The sequence below is a fragment of the Podarcis tiliguerta genome (genome assembly GCF_965153285.1).
Source record: "Podarcis tiliguerta genome assembly, chromosome: 10".
In the NCBI taxonomy this organism is placed as follows: domain Eukaryota; kingdom Metazoa; phylum Chordata; class Lepidosauria; order Squamata; family Lacertidae; genus Podarcis; species Podarcis tiliguerta.
In genome coordinates, this window is record NC_139543.1 from 47,548,233 (window position 1) to 47,574,522 (window position 26,290).

Consider the following 26,290-nt stretch of genomic DNA (forward strand, 5'->3'; position numbering starts at 1 on the left):
CTGGAAACTGTGACAGAATTGCCAGATAAGCTCAGTGACCCTTACAAGTAAGCATTAAACCACTTTAAATATACATCCATGTTGAGAGTTTGTACAAGTTTAACAAAATGAGTTGTTACCAATGCAGTTGAACTAAAGTTTTTCCCTCGTGCAGATAAAAGGACTGAGGGAAAGGCCTCGATAACGTCTGTTGGGATTATATTCTCTGGAAGTTTTCAAGGCCTTTCAGCTGCCATTAACTATGTAGTATAAGTACAGGCCAGTATATTTCCCCCAAATAGACATTTGATGCTGATTTTGTGTTTCTCTGGCAATGTACAGTATTTGCAAAACTCTGTAACCTTGAACTAGCCATACTTTTAAGGGGTACAACATCAGGAAACAGAAAGGAAGGTATAGTGTAATAAAAATCCACAAAGTTAATGGGCATGACTAAGTAGTTGAATACCACCTACACTGTTTTAGAATAAGCCCACAATTTATGCACATTTAACTTGTGTGTATTCAGCTTTGTATATGTGGCAAAAAAATAAAAATAAAAGGGGGAGGGGTTCTGAGGAAAATGACCTTGGCAAACTACCTGCCATTGAACCCAATGTGTTTTGGCTATACGTGATTTTGGCTTTTGGTACGTTCCCCAGAGCGTAGCCCCACATAAGTTGCAGGCTTACTGTACTCCCTCAAAAGATGAATAAGAGGGTGTCCAAAAAAGTGCTTTCCCAGCTGGTGGTGGAAGAAATTACAAAGGATATTAAGAGAACAGGTAGAATGTGAGACAGATTTGGAAGCTAAGTTTTGTTTGTTCACTTAAAATAGTTATTAACAACCCTTCATCAGATGATTCTAGGGTGGTGTATATATATATATATATTGGTGCTTTTTGAATTCTGGCACTTAATTTATTTTGCCCCTTTTGGTTTTTATGGTGTTTGCATTTGTGCTTACATTAAGACTCTTTTTGGTATGTACAGGGTTTGGATTTTAGTTTAAAAAATAAAAACAAACAAACAGTTGAATTGTGTGTTTTATTCTAAAAGTAGGTATGTAAACTTCCCAGAGGACTTAGTTTATCAGCAGTATAGAAATCTTACTACTGCAACTGTTCACATAGTATATGCATACAACAGTATTAAACTCTATAATAAACAATAAGATAAAAGGCTGGTTAAAAGCTTAATACCAGGGAGCAGGGAAGGCAGTTCCAAATAAGGCATCACCAGAATGCCTGGACAAATGGAAATGTCTTATTCCAAAGTCAGGATACTACCACCAAAAAGGTGCTGACCCTTCTGACCACATAAGAGAGCTCCATTAAAAGTGGTGCATAGACAAGCGCATCTACAAATGATCTCAATATCAGAGCAGGCTGGCATGGGAAGAAGTGTTCCTTTATGCATATGGGTCCCAAGGCTTTTAGGGTTTTAAAGTACAGTAAACTTGTGTTTGGAAGAAAATAGGCACCCAATTTAATTATTTCAAAATAGATGTAATATGAACAGCACTCACTGACAAAGTGTTAAAGCTTCTGAGTCATTTCACCATATATAAAGTATTACACTAATCCAGTGTAATCCAGGTGGTTACTAGAGCTTGCTTCACTGTAGCAAGACTATCCCTGTCCAAGAGTGGGTTGACCAACTAAATCTGGTAAAAGATGCATTGACCTCTCAAGGCCACTTGGGCTTCAGTTGACAATGCTGGATCAAGAAGTACAGGCGGTGATCGTTTTTCATGTGTTTGATTGGCATGTGACCGCTGATGCGCACAGTTTTTGAGCCTGGGTGGGCTTATGTGCACTTCACCAATGTGCACAATGAGCTGGAATGCAACCCTTGTGCAAATGAGGAGTTGCCTGTATTTCCGAACTGCATGCCTCTTCCCTGGTGTGTGTGTATGTGTGTGTGTTTTGTTATTGGAGAGCAGTTCCAGTCTCCACCTGTCATCCCTTCCATTGCCCCTCTATGACAAAGATATGTGGTATTGTTTCCAGGGAAGGAGAGTGATTGCCTTGGGGTAGTTTAGCTCCTATTATCCCTTCAGCTTTGTGCTGCATTTTTGTTGTTCTGAGACTGATGCATATGCCTCTGCATATGCAGCCTCCAGCAACAGTAACATGGGAATGAAAGCTTTAGAAACTGAAGACTCCAAGAGGAGTGAGGCTTTACATAAAATGTGCTACGTTGCACTTGCATACCTTTCCCCCAGAAGGGAAACCGAGTAATGTCCGACTGTAGAGCCCAGGCTCACATCTTTTTTTCAAGCTCAGCAGCCCTTTCCAAGACATCCAACACTCACCAATTAATTCCATATGCTTATCTTCCCCCCTCTTTCCCATTCCGTCCTTTTCCCCACCTCCTGTTTTAACTGGCTGCTGATTCTTAAGGTTTCTGCCCAATCCTTGATTTTCACTTGGAGTTGCTCTCTATAAAAGTAGGAAGGACAGGAGGACAGTCTATGCTGGTTCTAGCAACATGAAGAGATATAAATGATTACTTGATATATATGAAATTTAACAGATTCAGTGAGTACTAAGGGGCTCTTTGTTCCTTACACCAAAAGATAACACAGGGCCCAGGTTAAAAGAATCATATGAGACTTCCAGTAGTGTCTTAGTGACCAAGTTCTAAATAATCTGTTGACCCTCTATCAGGAATTATCTTTCCCATTAATTCTGTTAAATCTATCATAGCATTTGTATATCTAATCATGTTTTGGAGATGCTGGTCCATACCAGATGTTGACCAAGAAGCTCTGTGATCATTGATTGATTTTTGGATTCATTAATTGATTGATTATTGCATTTATTCCCTATCTTTCCTTCAAGGAGCTTAAGGTGCTCAAGGTTCATCCTCTCCCTATTTTATCTTCACAACAACCCTGTAAGAAAGTTTAGGCTGAGAGATGATGACTGGCCCAAGGACAGCCAGCGCACACCATGGCAGAGTGAGGATTTGAATCCTGGTTTCCTGGATCTTAGTCCAACACTCTAACCCTACACCACCCTGGCTCTTTTTGTAAAGAACCACAGCTTGCCTATTTCTGTACACAATCCCTCATGTGATCATCTTTTGTTTTCCCATTCTTGCTTTGTGGCTATGATTTCTGTTGGGACTTTGTTTTTTGTCCTGTGCTTGAAGATTAGCAATACACCAGAACTATGGAAACGCTAGATTCCTAAAAATAATTTGTATGAAGTAAGGGTTTGTCCAGTTAAGTTGTAGAATCAAGTTGTGGTTGACCCTGACTTATTATTTGGATAGGTTATAACCCCCTAGAACAGGCTGTAGTACTGACACACATTCATCCTGGAACAAACTCTTCCTTCTCTGTTTAATTAAAACTGTAAACATTTGGGGACAGAGACCCTGCTGCTTCTGTGTTCTGTACAGTTTATTGTACACTGTTGAAGCTAAATGAGTAATAGTGACTTCAACCAAGTGGTAGATACTTTGCATTGGCAAATACCAGAAAAACTTTTCAAGGTTTGGTCATGGTTCCAAGGAGCCCATTGTATGGAGAGTAAGTGTACTTCAAGAAGTACACAAGTTCATGGAATCTTCTGTATAAATGTTGGGGATAATGGCAAAAGATTCCTCTTTGTTCTTACTGTACCTGGTTAGTATTATTGCTGGATTACAGTGAAGAGTGCTTCCAGCTACCTATTCTTTGAAGTGATTAGTAGTGCTTTGGTGACTGGCATGTAGACATGCTAGCATGCCAGACGTGTGAAAGCTGTACATTAAGTGCCACCCTGGGCTCCTTTGGGAGGAAGGGCAGGCTATAAATTTAATAAGTAAAGTGCTTCGATCTCAATACTTGTTACCGCTAGTTCTGGCAGGATCAGTATGAAGGCGGTTGGCAGGCAAAAAACAGCTATGGCACAGAACAAAAAATGATAGTTACAAACTTCCATGACAACAGGTACCTCTTTTGTGCTGAGAAGCCTCACTGAGGAAAACTGCGTTTCACCCCACAAAACAAATTTTCTCTTGAATTTTACCCGTATGTTTAGACTTTTAATTCCCTAGAGGGTTTTTTTTAGCAAAATGAACAGAAACAAATATACAACAGTTGGTTGTGCTTCATGGTGATGATTATGAGTTGGTAGACAAAGCTTGTGTATGATGCAGGTAGGGGAAAACTGAGCGCTCTGGAAACAAAAGGTTGGTTCAGAGAGATGGCATCCATCAAGGGCAGGGCAGCTTCTCAAGCCCAGGCTATTCCAAAACTAGCTCATGTACATTTGATGCTGAAGACACTTCCATATTTATAGACCAGTGGGTTAGTATCTGGAACCATTCAAGACTTCAAAATGCCTGGGGCCCAATGTCGTTAAGGTAGAAGGCCTGTATTGGGACTGAATAGTTAATAGGTTGGGGCTCTTTTGAGGGAGGGAGTTTGTTTCAAACCCACAGCTTTATTTATTTGTATTTGCTCTGATTCGCCTTCTATTCCAATGACTGTTGGTGAATTACAGCAACTGCAGAGCAGCACAACTTCCCCCCTAAAAACATAGCACTTTCCAAACATTTTAAAGTAAGACTCATTTTTAAAGTATGACTCATGGCCAGTGAATTAGTTTAAAGGAGCTACCTTTAAGCATACGTGAGCGCTGGAGATACTGATGAGAAGAGAAGGTTATTGAATTGCCATTTTCCATCCTGACATGTGAAAGGTGGTGATAAGACTTCACATGTGCAGTAACTGAATGCTAGAGCCTCGTGGCCATTGAATTAGGTCATGCATTTCTTGAGGTGGGACAGAGTTGATTGCAACTTTTGTTTGTCAGGCGACAGATTGAACACAAAATTCCAATCAGAAAAACAGAACAAACTGCAACATTATCAACTGTGCACAGAGCAAATAAGAGTACATTTCTGCATTTCCCCCACATTTATTCCTTTTAAGAGACATTGATTTTGTGATCACCAAATTTGATTTCTGAGCAGAAACCTGATGCAAACCTTTATATTTATGTGTCGCTAGTATTTCAGGGGGTAGGGGCAACCTGGTGGTAGCTGAAGCAGAAATGACTCGGATGCATTTATTTGGACAGCTTCTCCTTCTTTCCAGTCTGTACTGCTGATACTATAACTGCAATATTTCAAATATTCATAGATACCTTCACTTACAGTTCTGTTAACTAAGAAGTCAAAGGTAAGGGAAGAATAATAACCTATTGGATTAAACATTGACTTGAGTGATGCCCAGCTGCAAAGATTCCGCTTACATCATTATAGGCAGCATCAAAACTTTGTGAAGACTTGCACTGTTGCTTTATTGTTAGTTTACTACTGGAGTTATACTGCAAAGTGCTTCTACCATGGTTTGAGGGGTTCATGATTTTCCTTTAAAGACAAAATCCTAGTATATATGGCACATGGTTCCGCCCCTTCCCACTTGAGAAGATTGGATAAAACAAGGCAAAATAAAAATGCTAATTCAAATGATGGACAGTATCTAACCATTTTAGTAATAGTTCTACTTTAGTAGCACAATAGTTAGCCAGCACTTTGCTGATGTGTAGGCAGAATGAAGACAAGTCAAACAAGATTGTCCATAGCAGAGATAAGTTGTTGGAAAAGGATAGTACGAACTGAAGAACTGAAAGAGAGAAATAACCCATCTTAAGAATGCATCCTAACTTTCCATGTGCACAACTGTCTTATCTAGTAATCGGTAGTCAAATTTCCTTCTCTGCAAAAGAATAAAAACATAGCACCACCACTGTTGTTGCACCTCTTCTTAACAACTTCATGTTACATTTTGTGCATTACCTTTGACTATAGCTGCAAACCTTGATTTACAGGATTGCTATAATCCTGGGAGTGAGGTCCCCCATACATTCTCAGTGCTGCTTTGATGTAGGAAAAAAAATCAGTTTTTTAGCAGAAATTGGCTGTAGAAAGAAATACTGTTTAAGAAAGAAATAGAGTGTAAGGGCTTGTCCAGACCTGTGCTTGTTCCACTGCTTTCCTCTGGGAAAATCTGATATTTACCACTGAATCGGAGCAAACATCAATTTGGTTTTCTGGGACTGACGTTTGTTCCAGTTCATTGCTAAAGAGCAGGTTTTCCTGGGGAAAGGGGTGGGGAAAATGGAAAATTTTAGGCATTGCAAAACTGCTTGGTCCCGTACTTTCTAGACACAGGACAACTGGAAGTGTAGATGAGACCTAAGTGTAGTTGCAGACTGGTTAGAACAATCAAAACAATAAATAAACTATTTTCCTTTCCATTTTTTCTTAGAGTAAGATCACATTAATAGAATAATAATTTTATTATTTATACCCCTCCCATCTGGCTGGGTTTCCCCAGCCACTCTGGACAGCTCCCAGCAGAGGACTAAAAGCAGAATAAAACTTCGAACATTAAACAATTCCCTAAACAGGGCTGCCTTCAGGTGTCTTCTAAAATTCAGATAGTTGTTTATTTCCTTGGCATCTGATGGGAGGGTGCCACTACCAAGAAGGCCCTTTGCATGGTTCCGTATAACCTCACTTCTCGCACCAGAAGGCCCTCGGAGCAGGAGCTCAGTGTCTGGGCTGAACGATGGGGGTGGAGACGCTCCTTGAGCCGAGGACATTTAGGGCTTTAAAGGTCAACACCAACACTTTGAATTGTGCTCAGAAACGTACTGGGAGCCAATGTAGGTCAGGTTTTTCCTCATAATTTTAAGCAAGGTGAAAGTGCTATGGAATGTATATTCAGTTGAAAATTGAAAGGCTTTTTTTGTTCCTTATTCTATTACTTTGAATGGAATATTGAGAGCACCATTACACTGTATGTATGCATTTGATGTGTGAGAGAAAGTATATAAATCTAATCAATCCACCAGCTATGTCTCAACATTTAGTTATTACTTTTTTAGCTCAAATTGCAGAACAGTTGTGAGAAACCTGTGCCTCCCACTTCAGATATTGCTAGACATCATTTCCCATCATTCCTAACCATTGACCATGCTGGCTGGGGCTGGTGGGAGTGGCAGTTCAGCAACAGCTAGAGGACCACAGGTTTCCCACTCCTGCAGTGTGAACAAAAGGAAGTTGGGGGAGGGAGCCTGTTTCATATATAAGCTAGAAGATACCACTGAGACGTGACAGCTGGAAAACAATTATATTGGTGGCTTAGAAATGCAGAAACAGCACTTTATGTGAAGGTAGAAAACATGGTGTTTTTGTCCTGTAGGGATTCAGTAAATAAACCTGGTCGTCATTGTGTAGGCTATCTGTATGCCTCTGTGCTCTGCTATCATTGAATGCCCTTCTCCTTCTCCCTGCTACAGGCATGCATGATCACATGACTCCCAGGGGACACTGGCCAGATATGCTAGTGTCAGAACAAATTTGGAATTCAGCCAGTATCTGAATGACCTGGCGTTAGCTAGATGTATTCTGAATTTAACATAGTTTCATTTTGCCTAAAATGAGAGTTGCAGGCAATTTGATAATGCACAGAGAACGTTTCCTTAGTTCGTTTCAAGCCCTCTCCTGCTTCTGCATGTGTTCTTCTGCAAGACTATTTTGTACAGTGGTTCCCTTTGGAGAAAACCAACAGTGATCCTCTGTGCTATGCTAAAGCACAATTTCCCTGTCTCTGGGTTATGTTTCTCAGTGTTGCAACAAGCTGCGCTGCTTCAGATCTGTGAGTAGGCATATTATTTGCATCTACACTGAAGATGCTTTATACAGCCTGATGTATTTTTCATAGTAGTACGGATATGTATTTTGTAAATATATGAAGGGCATTGCAGTTATGCAGTGAAGGAACGGATACGTCGGTTTCCTCGTCTCTTTTTCCTGCAAAATAGAAAACAATCTTGTTGTCTTTCATACGGTACAAACTACATGTTTGTTTTCCAACCCTGAAATTGATCTTTTGGTTGGGGAAAAGTAACTTATGAAGCAGTTCTGCAAATACAGTACAACCTAATCTCTCTAGGTTGCCAGAGGGAGGAACGTGAAAAATATCTGAGTTAAACAGAGTGCAGTATAACTAAGGGCTGATGTATGTTGCGGGGAGGGGGTGGGGATCTTATGATGCAGCCTTTTTGGGATGGTTCCCCCTGGACTCCTTGTTTCTGGAAAACTAGCATGTCAATTAGAATAGCTCTAGCCCCCCCCCGCTTTCCCTTTTATTGTGGAGAACTATTCAGACTGAAAGTCCTCTGCCATGTTGCTTGGTGACACTGTTCCAGAAGGGCTATACCATATGATGATAATTTTAAAAAATCATCATCATATGGTATGCCACCAATCAGATGGGCATCGTACATAAACACACACACACACACACACACATATATATTATACTGTTATTATTATATTGGCCATCTAGTCCAACCCTGCAATGTAGGAATCACAGCTAAAGAATCCATGACAAATCAGCAAACTACCATATATCCTATTCTTCGTTGGTTTCAGCCAATTTTACCGGGTGTGGTACAAATAAAATTATTATTATTATTATTATTATTATTATTATTATTATTATTATTATATTGGACAGCTACTGCAGGTCTGCAGGGCCAAGCTACTTCTTGCTAATCATGAGTGAGAGGAATAATAATGCCTAAGCTGAAGTTTGCTTTTCCTTAGTTCCATAGGTGACTGACGGTGCAATCCTACACATTTCTACTCAAAAGTCCCACTGAATTCAGTGGTCTGGCTCCTAAGTAAGTGGGTACAGGACTGCAGTTGGAGGCTTTTCTATTTCCTGACCATTATGTAGCTATCAGGGCCAGTGGATTTTTGCTGTGGTCCATGAATTGGGAGAGATGAGGTCTGCCTCTGATGTGGGCAAAGGCAAGATATGTCCTTGATTTGCTGCAAGGAGTTTTGTTCACCTTTGGCAAATGTTGACCCCAGTCTTATTTTTGGGTAAACTGATCCAATTTAAAAGTCTCTGTTCAAGAGATTTTTTGCCTTTCTATGTGGTTCAGATCTAAGGCATAAGGATTTTAACTAACTGTCTAATCTGAATTTAAACCTTAACATCCTTTTTATGTTCTCTGTGCAGCAGAGTCATTGTAAATGACTTGTGCTAGGGCGGGAGCCTTTTAGCGTTGTCTCCTCACAACTTAGCATTAAATTCTGAAGAATACCTTGTGCATTCTCCTGATTTCAGTATGCGGACTCTAAGAAACCCTCTTTTTGTTCAAGAGTGCATGTCGGGTGATGGAAATCATGTGCTTGAGAAAGCTTCATCATCATTCTAAAGTGCTAGAACTCTGCTGATGTTCTCTGGGTGGCTTTTAGCGTATCTGTTTAATAGCTGTCAAACATCTAATACATCTGAAGCAGCATTTGTGGGAAAGTGCTACTAGAAGCCCAGTGCACTGGCATGGCAATCTCTGTGGGTTACCACAAATTGGGATGAATATAATTAATGCATTGTTTGAAAGTAGTGATGCTTATGATTAGGGGAGAGAAAGTGCAGTGTTCTCAACGCTGCTGTTCATACCTTCCTCTCTTGGAAAAGCAGGCAAGGAGTGCCATTACAGTAAACTGGCACTGTGATTATGTGCTTGGTTTCCATTTGGCATCTTCAAAGCCTTTATTTCTAAAATGTGTTCTGCTGCCTAGCCCAAAGGTTATATAGCTTGACAATAAAGCACAATTGATCCATGCAAAAGGTTCAGTAGCAGTTATGTATCTCCAGGGAGGAAGGGAAAACTCCTGTTTTGACTGGCAGCCACTCTCCCAGGTGTGAGGTGTGGGCTACCCATGACCCTCCCGGTGTTTCTGGACTTCAGCTTCCATCATTCCTGACCACTAGCCATACTGGGTGGGACTGATGGGAATTGGAGCCCAAGAACATCTCTACCCAAAGGCCACAGGTCACCTCCCCTGCTGTAAACAGTACTGAGTTAGATGGGCCCAAAGTCTCAATTCAAGGCAGCTTCTTATTTCCTAAAGTGTTTCTGAAGAACCCCATAATTTTTAAAAAAGATAAAATATGCCAAAATGCAAAACGTAAAAAGGTAAAAATTAAACATGAGGTGCACAGAACCATTACAGTTAAGCAATAATCTAGTAAGACCAGTACACTTTATAAAAACATGTAAAAATCTGCTAAAACCAACCACTACCACATCAGTTCAAATACCTACCTAACCTCAGGATTTTAAAAACGCTTTCTAAAGGTCAAGAAGGGTTCAGCTTTATGAAGCTTGACAGATAGAAGGTTCTACTGAGGCTCAGGCAGTTTTAAAAGGTTCGGTCAAATGTTAAGGTTTTGATTTGTTAGAACAGCAAAAACACTTCAGTCATAAAAACAAAATGTTTTTGTTTTGTTTGTTTGTTTTGTTTTGACTGCTGCTGTGAATATTTTTGTTGTGAAACAATGAAGTCAACTTAACTAATGTTATTTTTTTTTAAAAAAGTTTTTATCTTTGGGTGTCATTCTGAAACTCCATTGTCAGCTTACAATTGCAAAACTAAAACTAAAACGAATTATTTTAAACAAATTAATATAGATGGTGAAATCTTCTTTTATTTCTACTAAACTGTTGCAGGGTAAGGGGTAAGCAGTCATTACAACTGCCCTTGATGACAAGGACGCCTTAATGAGTGGCAGTGAGTTGACTCAGATGGCAGGGCACTTTATTCAGCAAATAGGTGGAGGTGCTCCTTAAGTAACCTTGAAACAATCTACCTTGAGCTACAGTGAAGGAGGGATGGTCTGCACTAGTAAACAAAGAATGTATCAACTGATACCCATTCTAAAGTTTAATGAGATGTCAGGGTACAAATCTGCTCTAATATTCTGCAGTTTTATTTTCCTCTTTTTTAAAAAAACAAAAACAAAATTGCAACAAAAACACGCTTTGTTCTGGTGCCATGAGTAAGAACCCAGTACTTCAGTTTGATAGAATGCTTCTCTGCAGTTAATAGGATTGTGGGGGGTCTCTTGAGCTTGAAAACTTGATCTTATCACTTATTGTTACACATTAAATATGCTAAAGAAAATGCCTGCAGATGGTTTCCAGGAGACAAGATTGCTTCCTTCTTCGGGGAGTATGTGTTCTTGTTGAGGAATGAAAGAGAACTTATCTGGACCCTTGAAAGACTGTTCGTTGAAAGAGCTCTTTTTGGGGGTGGTATTATTAAATGCTGTTTTCTTTTTCACTTGCAGGGTAACCAGGAGCCGACAGCCACTCCTGACACGATGGTCCAGCCATTCACAACAATCCCATTCCCACCTCCCCCACAGAATGGGATTCCCACAGAGTATGGCGTACCCCACACTCAGGACTATGCAGGCCAGACCAGCGAGCACAATCTGACAATCTATGGGAGTACACAGGCGCACGGAGAACAGAACACGAACACAGCCACCACACAGAATGGATCTCTTACGGTATGCGTAGCAAGGCTGAGCAGTGCAGCGTTACTTATTTCAGATGTGAATACCTAATCTCTCGCATTTGTATTCTTCCCAAACTGCATAGATAGGACTCTTGTGGCAAAAACTAGACATTCAGTCTGGCCGGTGGGGTGGGGAGTACCTTTGCATTTCAAGCTTTATTTTTAATTTCTCCCCATTTCCCTGACAAAAGCTGTGATGACCAAAGAAGAGCATTGGAAAGAGAACTGGGAAGGGCAGGTGTTTGTTATTCATCTGAAATCAATCAATCAATCAATCCAGGCTGAATGAATTAAGGAGTTGACAGAAAAATCAAGCCAACTTGTTTTATTCTAAACTAGTTGACCTGCCCTCCAGTCCACTTTCATGTGGCTGATGGGGACCTCATATAGGGGCCTTTTCACACCCTGTGCCCCCTTTCGGAGACAGGAGTGAATGCAGATGGGTCTGGTTGGCATCAGTGTGAAAGGTGCCTGTATAACCAGTGTAGCTTGGACATGATGGGATCATGATACCCAAGGTTAACTTACCTGCAAATGTGGGTGTCCAAACCCTTATTGCACCTAATCTGATGCAGCTCAGTTCCTCTCTGGCAGAACTGCTTGTTTCTATTAAGTAGGATAAAGGGACAGAGGAGGTGAGGAAGATCCAATCTTCACTCAAAGGGACACAAGGAGACCTGTAAGCTCCTCTGTGTTTTGTTCAAACTTTAAATGGATCTTTTAAAAGAATGGACTGCTGGATTTGGTGAGCAGACCTGCCGATTGTGGCTGCCTTTGGTTAAGAATAGGACCATTTTAGGGGGGAATTTCTAGATTGGGGTGGTGGAAATGAATCGGTAGAGTTTGTTCCTCAGAATGACATAATGTGGTGAAGATTTGAGGGCAGCACCATGATGGAATTGAGAAATGATGTTGTAGACAAGACTCTTGGACTGCCACAAAGCCATTTACATTGTTCGCTTTTTGACATAATTCTGTAGTCTCGAACTGGGCAATATGCCTGCGGATTATCTAACCGAAAAGCTTTATCCATCTGTTAAGCCACTTGTTAAGTCTTAACTTCCTAATAAAGAGCATTATGGTGGGAATCTTGGGTGCAAAGGATGGATTTAATCTTTTAATGCTTTCAGTTTTCTTGTAACGTAGCTGGCTAATAGCACACCCATAGCTCCCAAGTAAGTCCTACATGAGTGCAGTGGCCTTGAATGGAAGGATATGATTGAAAATGCCAGTTTGAAGTGTATAGAGATGCTTAGCATTAGGTAGCATTTTATCTTTGGTGAGCAGGTGGCATCATGGATCAGTACCTTAAAACATTGCTTAAAATAAAATTGCTTAAAATAAACAGTTGACTTGAAAAAGAAGGCATTTTGGCTCATAAGGTACTAAACTAACTCATTTAAACCTAATGCTCTTGTTGGAAGCCAAATCCAGATGCACTTAAAGTAGGGCAAAGCATTATTGGTAGCTATAACAAGTCCTGCCTAATGGTGTAGAGTCATACTATCTGCTCCCAAGCTTGAAAGTACAACACAGGCTTAGATCTTTTGCATGGAAATGCTTGATGTCTGCAGTGTGACAATGGAAGATATGAATCCCTCAAATGAAATGGGATCTCCTGTATGCCAGTTCTGAGCTGCCTCTATGCGTTTATGTTGATTTCATCTTTGTCCAGACGTTTATTTAATTTAATATAATGAAGCAGGGAATGAATAATGGGAGCGTTGACCTTAGTCACCAGCTGCTGCCAAGCCTCCTGTTCCTCTTCCATATTAGGAGGCAATCTCAGTGTACTGCATGAAAGAGCACTGCGTCTCATCAGCTAATTCAACTGCTTAGAGAACTGGTGAGAGTGAGGATAGGAGCCTGCACATGTCAAGTGGTGAGCTGAGGTGATCAGAATGACAACCTTTAAAAAAGATGACAGTTGTACTTGTATTTTGGTGAAGTAGTGAGAGTCAAGCTTGCCGGGAGTCCACAAAGACAAGAAAAATGCATGTTGGAGCCATCACTGAGCAGGGTAAAATATTCCTCCACAATGGAACAAGCATCCCTAAGGAGGTGTAGAATCTCACCCCCCCCCTACATCATTGATAGTGCTGCTGTTTACAGCCTGTTTTGCACATTCTTTTGACCTATAAAACCTTAAATGGTTCAGGACTGCAATCATTAAAGGCTCCCAGTACATTTCCGAGCACAATTCAAAGTGTTGGTGCTGACCTTTAAAGCCCTAAATGGCCTCGGTCCAGTATATCTGAAGGAGCGTCTCCACCCCCATCGTTCTGCCTGGACACTGAGGTCCAGCTCCAAGGGCCTTCTGGCGGTTCCCTCATTGCGAGAGGCCAAGTTACAGGGAACCAGGCAGAGGGCCTTCTCGGTAGTGGCGCCCGCCCTGTGGAACGCCCTCCCATCAGATGTCAAAGCGATAAACAACTACCTGACATTCAGAAGACACCTGAAGGCAGCCCTGTTCAGGGAAGTTTTTAATATGTGACATTTTAGGGTATTTTTCATCTTTGTTGGAAGCCGCCCAGAGTGGCTGGGGAAACCCAGCCAGATGGGCGGGGTACAAATAATAAATTATTATTATTATTATTATTATTATTATTATTAAGACTGCCACTCTCTATATGAACCTACCTGGACCCTGTTACCATTATCTGAGGCCTTTCTTAATGGACCTCCTACATGGGAATGGGGCTTTTCTGTGGTGGCTCCCTGTTTGTGGAATGCTCTCCTCAGGGAGACTCACCTAGTGCCTTCGGCCTGATGAGATCTCACCTACAAATTTTGCTACAGGGGAGGGAGAACTCACAGAACTTGAAGGCTCTGAAGGAGGCTTGTCTGAAATATCTTCATAAATTGTTAGGCTTTTATTGCTTTGACTCTTACATCTCATGGCTGTAATCAGTGCAGTGTAGTGTGTATGAACTGCACATGTGCAGGAAAGAAATTCGGTGTGTGTGTGTGTGTGTGTGTGTGTGTGTGTGTGTAGGGTTCCAGTTTTACCCTTTGGCCTTGTCGTGCTGACTGTTTTCCCTATGGCTGTTTTAAGCCAACCCCGAATAGAGAAAGAGTATCACAAGAAAACTACATATTAGGAAAACAGTTTTTGTGCATCTCATTAATTCAACCTGATATTCATGCTGGTCTCTCTAGTAATGTTGGACCCTTAGAATGGAAATTGGAATAGTCCCTGTATATCCTGTGACTGCTATACCTGGCACTGGGGGAAATCCTTCTTCTGGAAACACCATAACTGTTCCTTAGCTGCCTGCCAAATCATATTTATCTGAAAAACAATGGAGTAGGTGAGATATATGATGAATCACCAAGTCTCTAGCCTCGTAACTGGTTGAATTGCTGCTTGGTTTTTGAGCCATGAGCCCATCAATCCCACTGGAAGGATCTTTTATATGCAGATCTAGGTTTCAGGCACAAGTAGTAGAGCAGATCTCAAAAAGAATATTATTGCAGCTTCCTTTGCTATGTATTTTTTATCGCATGATGTAGGGTTGTGGCTTTCAGGTTTAATGCCTCTTCAGCAATCTTTGCTTTGGAATTGCTCTGCCAGGGACAACTCAGCTTTAATTATTTTTAAGAATGTGGGACAATTTATCTCCGTTGGTAGAAAAAACCTTGGATAACCACATCCTGAACTCTTTTGTGGTGCTAAAATGTTTTTGTCTTGTATCAGATCTGTCACAAGTTCTCCATTTTTAAAATGTTCCTTCAGTAGTTAAATATGTGCCTGGAATCTAAAGTCCCTAGGAGTGAGTTTTTAATTTCCCAGAGATCTTTCCAGAGCAACACACTCTTGGCTCAAATTGTTTGACTCAAGATTCTGTGCCACGCAAACAGGCCTTAAAAACACAGGCCTTAAAAACACTTCTCAGCCAAGATTACAGAGAACAATGAGCGGGCCAGCAGTTTCTGGAATTACCCACATATAACCTAAGCCATGAAGCTTCTTCAGCCCTAAAGCTGCCACTAAATAGGAGCAAGTCTTTCTCTAAAGCAGGGTGATTCAACACACGGGAGCCCCTGCTAAGTACCACAGATTTCCTGCCTCATTAGGAAAGCCAGTGCTTCAGGGGATGAGGTAGGCAGTCAGCTAGTGGGCTTTTGGCCAGGGCCAAGAGCAGAGGGTAATGTAGACGTGAAGCCTTTTCTCTCCTCCCCCAATCCATCAAAGTCCCCTGATTTGAGCTGCGGGGGGGAGGTAAGGAAGTGGCTGGGAATCTGGTCAAGTGCCACCTGCTCCATATCTCCAGGCCAGGCTTTGCATGGGCTGCTCTCTGCAACTGGCGCTTCCTTCCCAGCAGAGATTGGAGCACCTGTGCACCTGGTCTTTTAGGGACACAGTTACCCCATTCAGGACCAGGGATTCCCCCATACCTGACCTCACCTCCTCTAAAGTATCTATGCCCAATCTTAATGCCTGTATTTTTGTCATCAGTTGTATTTTCACTGTGCAGAGCTACATACTCAGTAGAGAGCAGGATCTGGTAATTCAAGTCTCTGCTGAACATGTAGTTCTGTCCTCAGTGCCATTGTTGGCAAAGCTTCTGTTTCTGAATTAGCTGTTGCATTTAATCCCAGTGTTTAATATCTGGTAACTGTTTATTATTTCCATCACAAGGGTACATAGTTACCATAGTATACTCTTCTTATATGTGCCTGTTAAGTTAATCATTCAATCACTGGACAAAGCTCTAGTTTCCCATCCAAAAAACCCTTCTATATGTTTGCATTCCCAGCAACTCTGCATCACTGGCCTACTAGTTAAATGTCATCTTGCAGCCAAGACAGAGACATTCATTATCCTTCTTTGACAAGCATTTGGGGACAAACAAGCTCAGAACCTATGTGGTTACTATTTTTAATATAAACAAATAAAGGACCCCTGATCCCCTCTAATGTGTATTCCTTGTAATTCTGAATTAGTTTGTATACCATTTTGATATTTTGATGACTATTCATATTTTGGGAAGATATTTTGATGACTATTCATATATTGGGAAATCTGAAGCACCCCATGGTGTGCTTAGCAGGCTGCCTTGCCAGGATATTTTTCTGCACCATCTGGTCTTGGTATATAACTATCCATCACAGGTCTGTTTGTGAGAACCCCAAAAAATTGGAAGGGGGAAAGAAAGCACGAAATACAGAAGGATTTGTTAGTAGTGGGGTTTTTTTTGGGGGGGGGGAGGGTCTTCCTTTGCCTTTCCCACATCTTCATAGTAATTCAGAACATTAGATCAGTTTCTTATGATGAACACCACAGTCAAGAAGTTCCCAGACTTGTCTTCAAGGGAACTTACTGTGCTGAATTTGACATCAGAATAATTGCAAAAGACAGCAGTAGAATGCTTCACTCCAGCCTCAACATTTTTAATCATATGTCTGTATGACATTAACAGAGACTTCTGAAATCTAGATTAATTCACATTAGTCAATGCTGGCTTGTGCACAAATTCCCCCTCTCTTCTGTGGTCTGCTTTTAAGTATAGCATACTAAAATCTGTCAGTATGATTTAACTATGGTTTCTGAAAACCAGGATTGCCCCAAATTCTGGTTTGCAAATCCACCTTAAACCACGGTTTAACATCATGGTTTTAAAGCAGTCCTGGTTTTCACTAAGCCTTTTTTTATTTTAAAAAGTCTGATTCAGAAATCATGGTTGCAGCAAATCATGGAGACCAGGAGATAATGCAAGCTAGCGGTATGTTCCTGATCTGCAGACCATGATGTAAAGATTAGGTGTTGTCTCTGTTAAGAGGTTGACTTGAGAGTAGAAATTCAGTAACTTGCAGTGGAAATCTTTCTACAGTATTCTCAAAATTCAGCCTATTCTTGTAGATATTCCCCCTCTTAATAATTTCTCTGCTGTCAGCTGTCCATGGCTGAAACTTCTCAATTAAGCTGATGCATGTGTATCCCTGTAATTTGACAGTTATGATCCCATAAGTGCAAGAACTGGCAGTAGCTAAGGTATAGATGACAATGTTTGAAATAGATTCCTGCAGGTTTCTTAGGATTATGAATTGTATGGATGTCCAGAAAACATCTCATCTAGTTCTGTCATCTGTGTTTTAGTCATCTCTTTTCAGAATGAATCAGTTGTTCTGCCAGGAAGCTTTGTCTTCTTAAAGCAAAGAATAGTAACACAATAAAATTAAGTGAGGGAAATGTATACTCTGCCCTATCTTCAGATCGCCCATCTCATTCCTGAGCTTCAGGCTGCGCAATATTTTAGTCCTAGATGTTCTGACTAATAAATAATGGTCATGCCAAATCATATGAGGGAATCATGATGTATAGGGGTATTATCCAAGGGGGAGTAGACTTGATACGCCAAATTTAATTGGTGATCTGCAATGACATTTCAAACTGGGCCTCCAGGCTACAGTGAACTTAACTTGCTTTGCCTCTCTCAGCCGATTTCTTCAGTTCTTTCCGGTTTCCATGCTATGTTGTGCCTGTGCTAAGAACTTTGTAATGTGTGAAGCAGCACTCATAACAACAGAACACACTGGAATTTGATTGGAGCAAGATACAGCTGTTGGCAAACGCCATCTGTTCTTCTTCAGTTAGATGTGATTAACTCCCAAACATTCTGACTCCTGCACCCATATTTTCTGTAGGCGGCTATTCATAAAGTATCAAGGAGAGAAAAGTAGTAAATGTGTGACAATTAGTACAGGGTAAAGGGGGTATTGATTGCTCCAAAAATGCAAACACTTTTGTTTGCCTTTCCAGTGCAATGATTTAATGCATTGTTGCTCCCCTCCTCCTTCACATAACACAGCCTTTAGGCATTGCTTAATTGAGAGGTTCCGGGGCTCAAGCTTAAGTGGAAATCATTGTCTCTGACTTCAGAGCCCTTCCTCCAATGAGCATCAGCAAGTAGTGAGGCGAAAGCACTTTGCATATGCTCACAGCCACTTTCCATATTCTTGTTCATGGCCACAATCTAGTCGATTGGACTAGCCATTTGGAATCTGCAAAATAACTTTTGATTCATCTTTGCATGCTATGATAAGCAGTCACCTTTCCATTCAGTTTTCTTAATCTGCCACTACATTAGCAGTAACTCAGCAAAGGCTCTCTGTAGTTTTTCTCCACAGTAAGTTTTAGGGACCTTCCTTCCTTCCTTTCTGTCTTTCTCTTTAAAAAAAATAGGGAGCTCTCATGTATCTTGTGCAGTGTGAGTGAGGCTGTTAGACTGGGCTTTAGGGCCCACCAAGTGGCCAGAGGCAGGCACAATGTCTTGGGAAGCAGATGACTCGCAGGATGCATGATGTCACCTCAGTCTGTCCTGCCTTCAAGAAAGCAAGCACACGTCTGTCTTTGATTCCTGTTCCTTTCTTGTTCCTCCCTTTTTTTCATTTTTTCTATGGCTTTTCCCATTCTTTATTGTTACTTTTAGCCATTCGTTTTTCTTTTCTTCATTTTTCTCTATATGCTCCTGTCACCATTTTGGTTTCTCCTTCCCCACTCTCTTGCTTACCATCTTGCTGCTCCTATCCTCGTGTGTGTGTGTGTGTGTGTGTGTGTGTAGATATAGATGTACAGCGTGCTTACAACTTATGCACATTTAACTTGTGTGCTTTCAGCTTTATATACTTGGCAAAAAAATAATAATTAAAAAGAGAGCAGAAACGGGGCAGATTTCCTGGGAAAAGGACTTTGACAATCCCATCTACCATTGAATCTGATGTGTTTTGTCTCTATGCAATTTTGGCTTTAGGTGTGATCCCTGGATGACCCTTGTGGTCCCTTCCAACTCTACAATTCTATGATTCTAGGTCTTCCGTGCATTCCAGAGGGTAGGACCCAAACCAATGGAGCCAAATGACAAGGGAGATTCTGACTAAACATCAGGAAGAAATTTCTAACAGACTACCTCAGGAGGTGGTGGGGTGTCCTTCAGTGAAAGTTTTTAAACAGAGGTTGGATCTATCTGGGATTCTTTAGCTGTGATTCCTGCATTGCAGGGGGCTGGACTAGATGACCATTGGATCCCTTCCAACACTGCAATTCCATGGCTTTCCTGAATGTGCTTTATTTTACATGGGGTCCCACCAGACACAATCAAATTAAAGAGTACACTGATGGACTGCACTGAAAAACCATAAATTTGGTGCTTGTCAGTAACACAAAAACATTAATCCAAGGCATGGATCCTTAAGGATGTTCATTGTTTTTACGTAGGATTATGACAAAATCACGAGTGAATCACATAACATAGCTGTTGACCAGGTGACCTATAATGTGGTGGCGAGAAACCCGGGGGGGAGAATTTAAAGACTATCCATTTTACTGGATCCAGCTTGTGAGTGCATGTGTGTCCCTTATCTCACTAGCTCACTCTCACTCCAGCCCCCCAGATCACCCCATTTCCCACCCTATCCTCTAGGAAAAACTTTTTTTTTGTTGTTCAGCAGTTCAGGTACAGATCTGAGCCTTGAAAAGTAGTCAAAAATGGAACTGGGAAGGAGCTTCACTCTTTTGACTTCCTGCTTCCATTCTGTGTTTCTGGGGGGAGAAAGATAACCACCTTCACTACCTCATGATGAAGAGGACAGTGAGCAGCGATGGGCTCTACATGGACTGGCTGTGTCTCTCCACATTTTCAGACAGTGTTTTTTCCTCAGCCCTGTCTGTATAGTTGCCAGTGTCAGTCTACATGAGATCCAAGTCTGATCCAGTTCCCCCTTCTACCTCAAAAGGTTCCTGGTTCGTGTTCTCTCATGCTGTCTCATCTCATATCTGCCATCCAGCAGTTTGCCAAAATAGCCAGAATTCTGAAAAAATAATAATTTAATATTGCAAGCAGAATGCAGAATATTTAGCGAGTGGTTTCCCCCCAGATATATTCTGAAGAGATTAATTTTGTTGCAGAGTCTGACTAGCCATATGCAACCTTGAGAAAAGAAAGAGCTGTTTCTTATAATGAGGCACTGACAGAGAGCTAGCCTGAAGGAGCCGAAACTTCTTAGTGGAAGATTAGTTGTTTTCTAAAGTATATACATTAATCAGCTACACTTGAGGTGGTTTCTCCTGCCAGGCCACTGTGTAAGCTGTCTTCAAAATAGATCAGAAGGCTGGCTCTATTATATTCATCATCTGTCTAGTGAGCAATCACTTAAAGTGAAATTAAAAACTGAGAGGCAGAAGTCAATTTTTATAAAAAACTTAATTTGTGGTAATCGGTGTTTTATTATAGTTTTAATGACCTCATAAAGAGTAAGGTGTATTCTGGCAGCTCTAATGTGATATTTTAATCTCTGTGGAAGTCTGAAGTTAAATGTACCTTTCAGAAGTCTGTCATGCTCTGAGGAGTGAAATGTGCACTGGAAATCTGGAAAAGGGAGGCATCCCACGTTCCTCATATTTGAGCCCTTGGCTTTCTTCAATATACAACACAACATTAATTGGGGCACAAATTTCAGCTTCCACGTAGTCTTATATTTCCATTGGTTTCTAGTCTTTAGAAGTTATTCCAACAGAACTGGTTGGCTTCTTCTGTATAAATGTTATATCAAGATTAGGTCAGGCTGTTTAGCGCAGGGATTCTCAAATCCTTTTGTAATTAGCCTTCCTCAGTCAAAATCACAGCTTGTTGATTAAGACAGAACAGAGCCTTATTTGTTAATTTGTTTATTGAAGGAAAAATTTTATCCTACCTTTCCGCTTTTGAAATGTGCTTTAGACAGCTAACAATCCAAGCCAGGGCATTTAAAAGCAAGATGATGATGATAGTAAATTTTTTGTTTAATTACTAAAAAGAATTTGGGATAGGACAGCAGATAAAATGAATAGTTAATAGACAAATTTAACTTGTTCCGGAATAGGTGTCTTAAAGTGATGCCAGAAAGACATCAAGGAAGAAACCAAACAAATATCTTGAGCCAGGGAGCGCCACAGCCTGGTGCAGCCACAGAAGTGAATCCTTTGTCCTCACTGCCTCTGATTGGGAGCACCGAAAAGAAATATGGCAGTATACACCCACAAGATGGTTATGGGGTTTAGGGATGCAAATCTTCCCCAAGGGATTAAGCATTGATTGCTCCATTTACTCTTCATGCTAACAAGACAAGGAGTGAGGAAGAGAACATAAGAAGACCCAAATAGTCCTCATTCTGTTCCCACAGTGGCCAAGCGGAAGGATAGGAGAAGTTCATAAGCTGCTGAGGAGTTCAATAGTAGTCTCCCACTCATGTTCCCCAGCACTGCTATTTAGAGGCATACTGTGTCTGATACTCAAGGTAATATATAGCCATTATGGCTAGTAAGGTAAAGGTAAAGGACCCCTGGACGGTTAAGTTTAGCCAAAGGTGATTATGCGGTTGGCGCGTTCATCTCACTTTCAGAACAAGGGAGTCAGCGTTTGTCCACAGACAGCTTTCTGGGTCATGTGGCCAGCATAACTAAACCGCTTCTGGTGCAACAGAACACCGTGATGAGTGCCAGAGCACACGGAAACACAGCTTACCTTCCTGCCACAGTGGTGCCTATTTATCTACTTGCACTGGGGTGCTTTCGAACTGCTAGGTTGGCAAGAGCTGGGACAGAGCAATGGGAGCTTACCCCGTTGTGGGGATTCAAACCGCCAACCTCCCGATCAGCAAGCCCAAGAGGCTCAGTGGTTTACCATGGACAACCATATCTTTCAGGAATCTGTCCAATTTCCTTTTTTGAAGCCAGTTTAGTTGGTGTCATCACTGCAAATTGTAATAGCAGTTTAAACACTGCAGCATGTGAAGATGCACTCTTTCTCTCTCTTCTGTCTGTCCTGAATATCACACATTTCAGCTTCATTGGAGGATATTGGGTTCTAGGGTTATGAGAGGGAGAGAGAACAATAACGCGCCTCCCTATCCACTTTCGTCAGACACAATACATAATTTTATGCACTTCACCTTTTAAGCTTATGTAGTGAATAGGGTCCTGCTGCCAGGCCCAGTATAGGTATCCACTGGGAGAGGTTTGGGAGGAGCAGGGACATCCCCGCCAACTATTCACACCACCCATGGGAGCCCTGTTACACTGAGAACCACCAGTTCAGCCATGTTCCCAGTTTCCTCGCTCTGTCTGCACCCTTTGTAACCAGGAGCGGGAATGATGGGCCGTATGTCTGTGGCCGTCTGGAAGGCTGTGTCAACTTGCCAATTTCACCATCTGCTGTAAGCTGCTCAGAATTTGGAAATTTGCATTAGCTCCAGAGTGCAAAAAAAAAAAAAAAAAAAAAAGCACTTTAAAGAGAGAGACCACTTGGACCATGGGGGAAGAAAATATATCCAAGGGTTGTTTAGGGAGACTATTTCCTAGTGGTTGTCTGCACAGATGATGGATGTGATGTCATGCATTCTGTCCTCCTCCTTGGACAGTTTTACCCTGGGGAGTAGAGGACTCTGACGAAGTCAAAAATAAAACTGCCAAACAGCCTAGTGTGATTTAATCACAAGCCAGCTGCATTGATTCTCCCCTCAGGGTGCACCATGCATTTGTTTGGAGATAATTTTGTCAGTGTAGTGAGGAGGGAATTGGAAGCCACTGTAAATAGTATACTTGTGATGTGATCAGGTGTACCTTTGTCAGGAAACTCGTGTGTGTATTTGATATTTGGGGCTGGTTGAAATTGATTCTTGGTTGAATGAAATTAGTTTATCCCAGCTGTTTGGTGTCTTGTTTTGCATTGTGTGACTGCAGATGCTCCGATGGAGTTTATGTTGCATTCATTGCCTGATTGAAGCAAAGCTGAAAGCTGCTCTTGCTTTGCTCAGCACGTTGCCTTGTGAATGTTTGCTGCTAATATGCTTTTGTTTGTCCTGAAAAGCTTATACACAAGTCCAAGGTCATATCTGGAAAAGAATGAGAGAGAAAGAGTAGCAGCTGACAAATAGAGCCTAGTGGTGCTGCTTTTAAGAGTGGCTGAGGGACCTATTTCACCTCTTTTGGGAATTCTATAGTCCTTATTATCTAGCTTCAGTTAAGTCATATGAAAGCATCATTTTAATATTTTGGAGAACATAATTTAAGTTGCTGGGTTCTGATAATGTACCCTTTCATACTAGATTCTTAAAAGTAGATGCTGGCACTGTAATAGATGGTGATAAATGTTGGATTTTCGTACTTGTCACATTTTATAGAATTGTAGAGTTGGAAGGCACCCAAGGGTCATCTAGTCCAACCCCCTACAATGCAGGAATCACAACAAAAGCATCCCTGACAGATGGCCATCCAGCCCTTCTTTCAAGGAATTCTGACTTAAATGTACACTATCCACCCTTTCTTTCCTTTACAGCCTTAGGCTGTAAGATGCTGAAAAACCAGAGGTCATCCAGTGGGCTTCATAGTTCAGCCAGGGACTTTGAAACCTGTCTTACTAAATCCAGCAGCTCTTCTTGAAGATAATTTTTTATGGTTTTAAACTTACTTTTTAAAAAAGTGCATAGCTAAACATGCAAATTTCTTGGAACATATTGGTTGATATTCAACTAAATTTTACCCACAGTAGACTCATTGAAATTAATGAACATGGGAGGTCTGTTCTGAGTAAAACTTAGTTGAATACCCCCCCCCATTAACATAATTGTCTGTTAAAATAATTAGAAGCATATAAAAACCAGTGGGCCTACAAAATAACCTTTCAGCTTCTAACGATGAAGAGGAGTTAGCCTATGTTGTAAACAAGAAGAATCAGGCATGAAGTATTAAGTCACCTGCATGCCAGCAAGTATTTCATTGTGCTTTCCTTAGCTGTAACTGCGGTAAAAACTGATTAGATTATTATTGATTTCGCTTTGCTCCTGCCAGCACACATCAGTCAGCGAACACGTTTCTTCAGACCTCACCAAAACTGGGTTCCCTAATGGTGCAGGTTAACCATGTCGTAATAAGGTTTACACAAAATCTCCTGCAGGAAGGATTCAAACAAAGATTAAATAAGGCTTTCTGTCTCTTTCAATGTTTAGAGCCTTTCACCATGTTTAGGTCACAGCGTCATCTGTAATGTACAATAAGTTTAGAGATGGTACATGCAAAAGAGCATGGCACACAATGGATCTTTTGTTCTCAGTGGATTTTAAAGTAAGTAAAACACCTTAGAAGTAAACATAAGCATGTGAGGTATTCTGATGGTTATCTGAGACGCTGCCCTACGAAACCGGATTGTTATGTTGTTTACGAACATGAGCAAGACACTGTTCTTCATTGTAGCCTTATTGGTAACAGAGAAGGAGAAGCAGGATGGAGAACTAATTTATGTTATGAAATCCTACTAATAACTAAAGGGTTGTCTGCACTTCAGGTTAACTTGCTACTGTTCAGTGAAATGTCGGCTTTCATGGTTTATAGCACTTGGCATTGAGCTGCGTGTTCCTTTGCACCCTCATAATAATTGTATCCTACACCCAATTTTAACAGGATCTTACAGTCATGGGAAAAAGAAAGTGCACTCTTTGAATTTTAGGGCTTTACATATGAAGACATAGTAACAATCATCTGTTCCTTAGCAGGTCCTCAAATTAGGTAAATACAATTTAAGATGAACAACAACACATAACATATTACACTGTCTCATGATTTATTTAACAGAAATAAAGCCAAATTGGAGAAATCATGTGTGAAAAACTAAGTACACCCTTCCTGCTTCCATAGGAATTAAGTAGCAGATAGGTGCTGCTAATCAAATGCCCTTGCTTAATTGATCATCAGCAAGTGTAAAGGTAAAGGTACCCCTGACCATTAGGTCCAGTCGCGGATGACTCGGGGGTTGCTCGCTAATCTCGCTTTATTGGCTGAGGGAGCCAACGCTTGTCCGCAGACAGCTTCCAGGTCATGTGGCCAGCATGACTAAGCCACTTCTGGCGAACCAGAGCAGTGCATGAAAACACAGTTTACCTTCCCGCCAGAGCGGTACCTATTTATCTACTTGCACTTGAGATGCTTTTGAACTGCTAGGGGGGCAGGAGCTAGGACCGAACAATGGGAGCTCACCCCGTCGCGGGGATTCGAAGTGCTGACCTTACGATCGGCAAGCCCTAGGCTCTGTGGTTTAGACCACAGCGCCACCCGTGTCCCTTTCAGCAAGTGTACCCATCTCTATAAAAGCCGAAGTTTTAGAACTTTGCTGGTCTGGAGCATTCAGGTGTGTTTTAACACAGTGCCAAGGAGGAAAGATGACCAATGCTCTTAGAGAAGCAATTGCTGCTTCCTATGAAACTGGGAAGGGTTATAAGGCCATCTCCAACCAATTTTAAGTCCATCCTTCTATAGTGAGAAAGATTATTCAAAAGCGGAAAACCTTCAAGACAGTTGCCAATATTCTCAGGAGTGGACATCCCAGCAAATCACCCCAAGGTCAGACCTTGCAATGCTCACAGAAATTGCAAAAAAAACCCAAGATTTACATCTCAGGGTCTATAGGCACCAGCATGTTAAATGTTAACGTTCATGGCAGTACAACTGGAAAGAGACTGAACAAGTATGGTTTGTTTGGAAGGTTTGCCAGGAGAAAGCGTCTTCTCTCTAAAAAGAACATGGCAGCACAACTTAGGATTTCAAAGTTGCCTATGAGCAAACCACAAGACTTCTGTAACAATGTCCTTTAGACAGAGAAGACCAAAGTGAAGGTGTTTGGCCATAATGCGCAGTGCCACATTTGGCAAAAACCAAACCCAGAATATCAGCACAAGCACCTCATACCAACTGTGAAGCATGGTGGTGGAGGGGTGATGATTTGGACTTGTTTTGCAGCCACAGGACCTGGGAATCTTGCAGTCATTGTGTCGACCATGAACTCCTCTGTATACCAAAGTATTCTGTGAGGCCATCGGCCCGACAGCTAAAGCGTGGCCGAAATTGGGTCATGCAACAGGACAAGGATTCCAAGCACACCAGCAAATCTACT

General features: G+C 41.4%; 1 protein-coding gene across 29 annotated transcripts in view; it reads left to right on the forward strand.

The window, feature by feature from the left end:
- Nucleotides 1-26,290, forward strand: part of RBFOX2 (RNA binding fox-1 homolog 2) — a 170,941-nt gene that overhangs the window by 93,566 nt on the left and 51,085 nt on the right. For all 29 annotated transcript variants that reach the window (XR_014502380.1, XR_014502381.1, XR_014502382.1 and 26 more), the window contains one exon: nt 11,137-11,361. Coding sequence is in view for 24 of the 29 variants with exons in the window: in XM_083400781.1 (XP_083256907.1) it covers nt 11,137-11,361 (225 nt within the window). In the remaining 5 variants the exon portion in view is untranslated. The remainder of the gene's footprint in view (nt 1-11,136; nt 11,362-26,290) is intronic.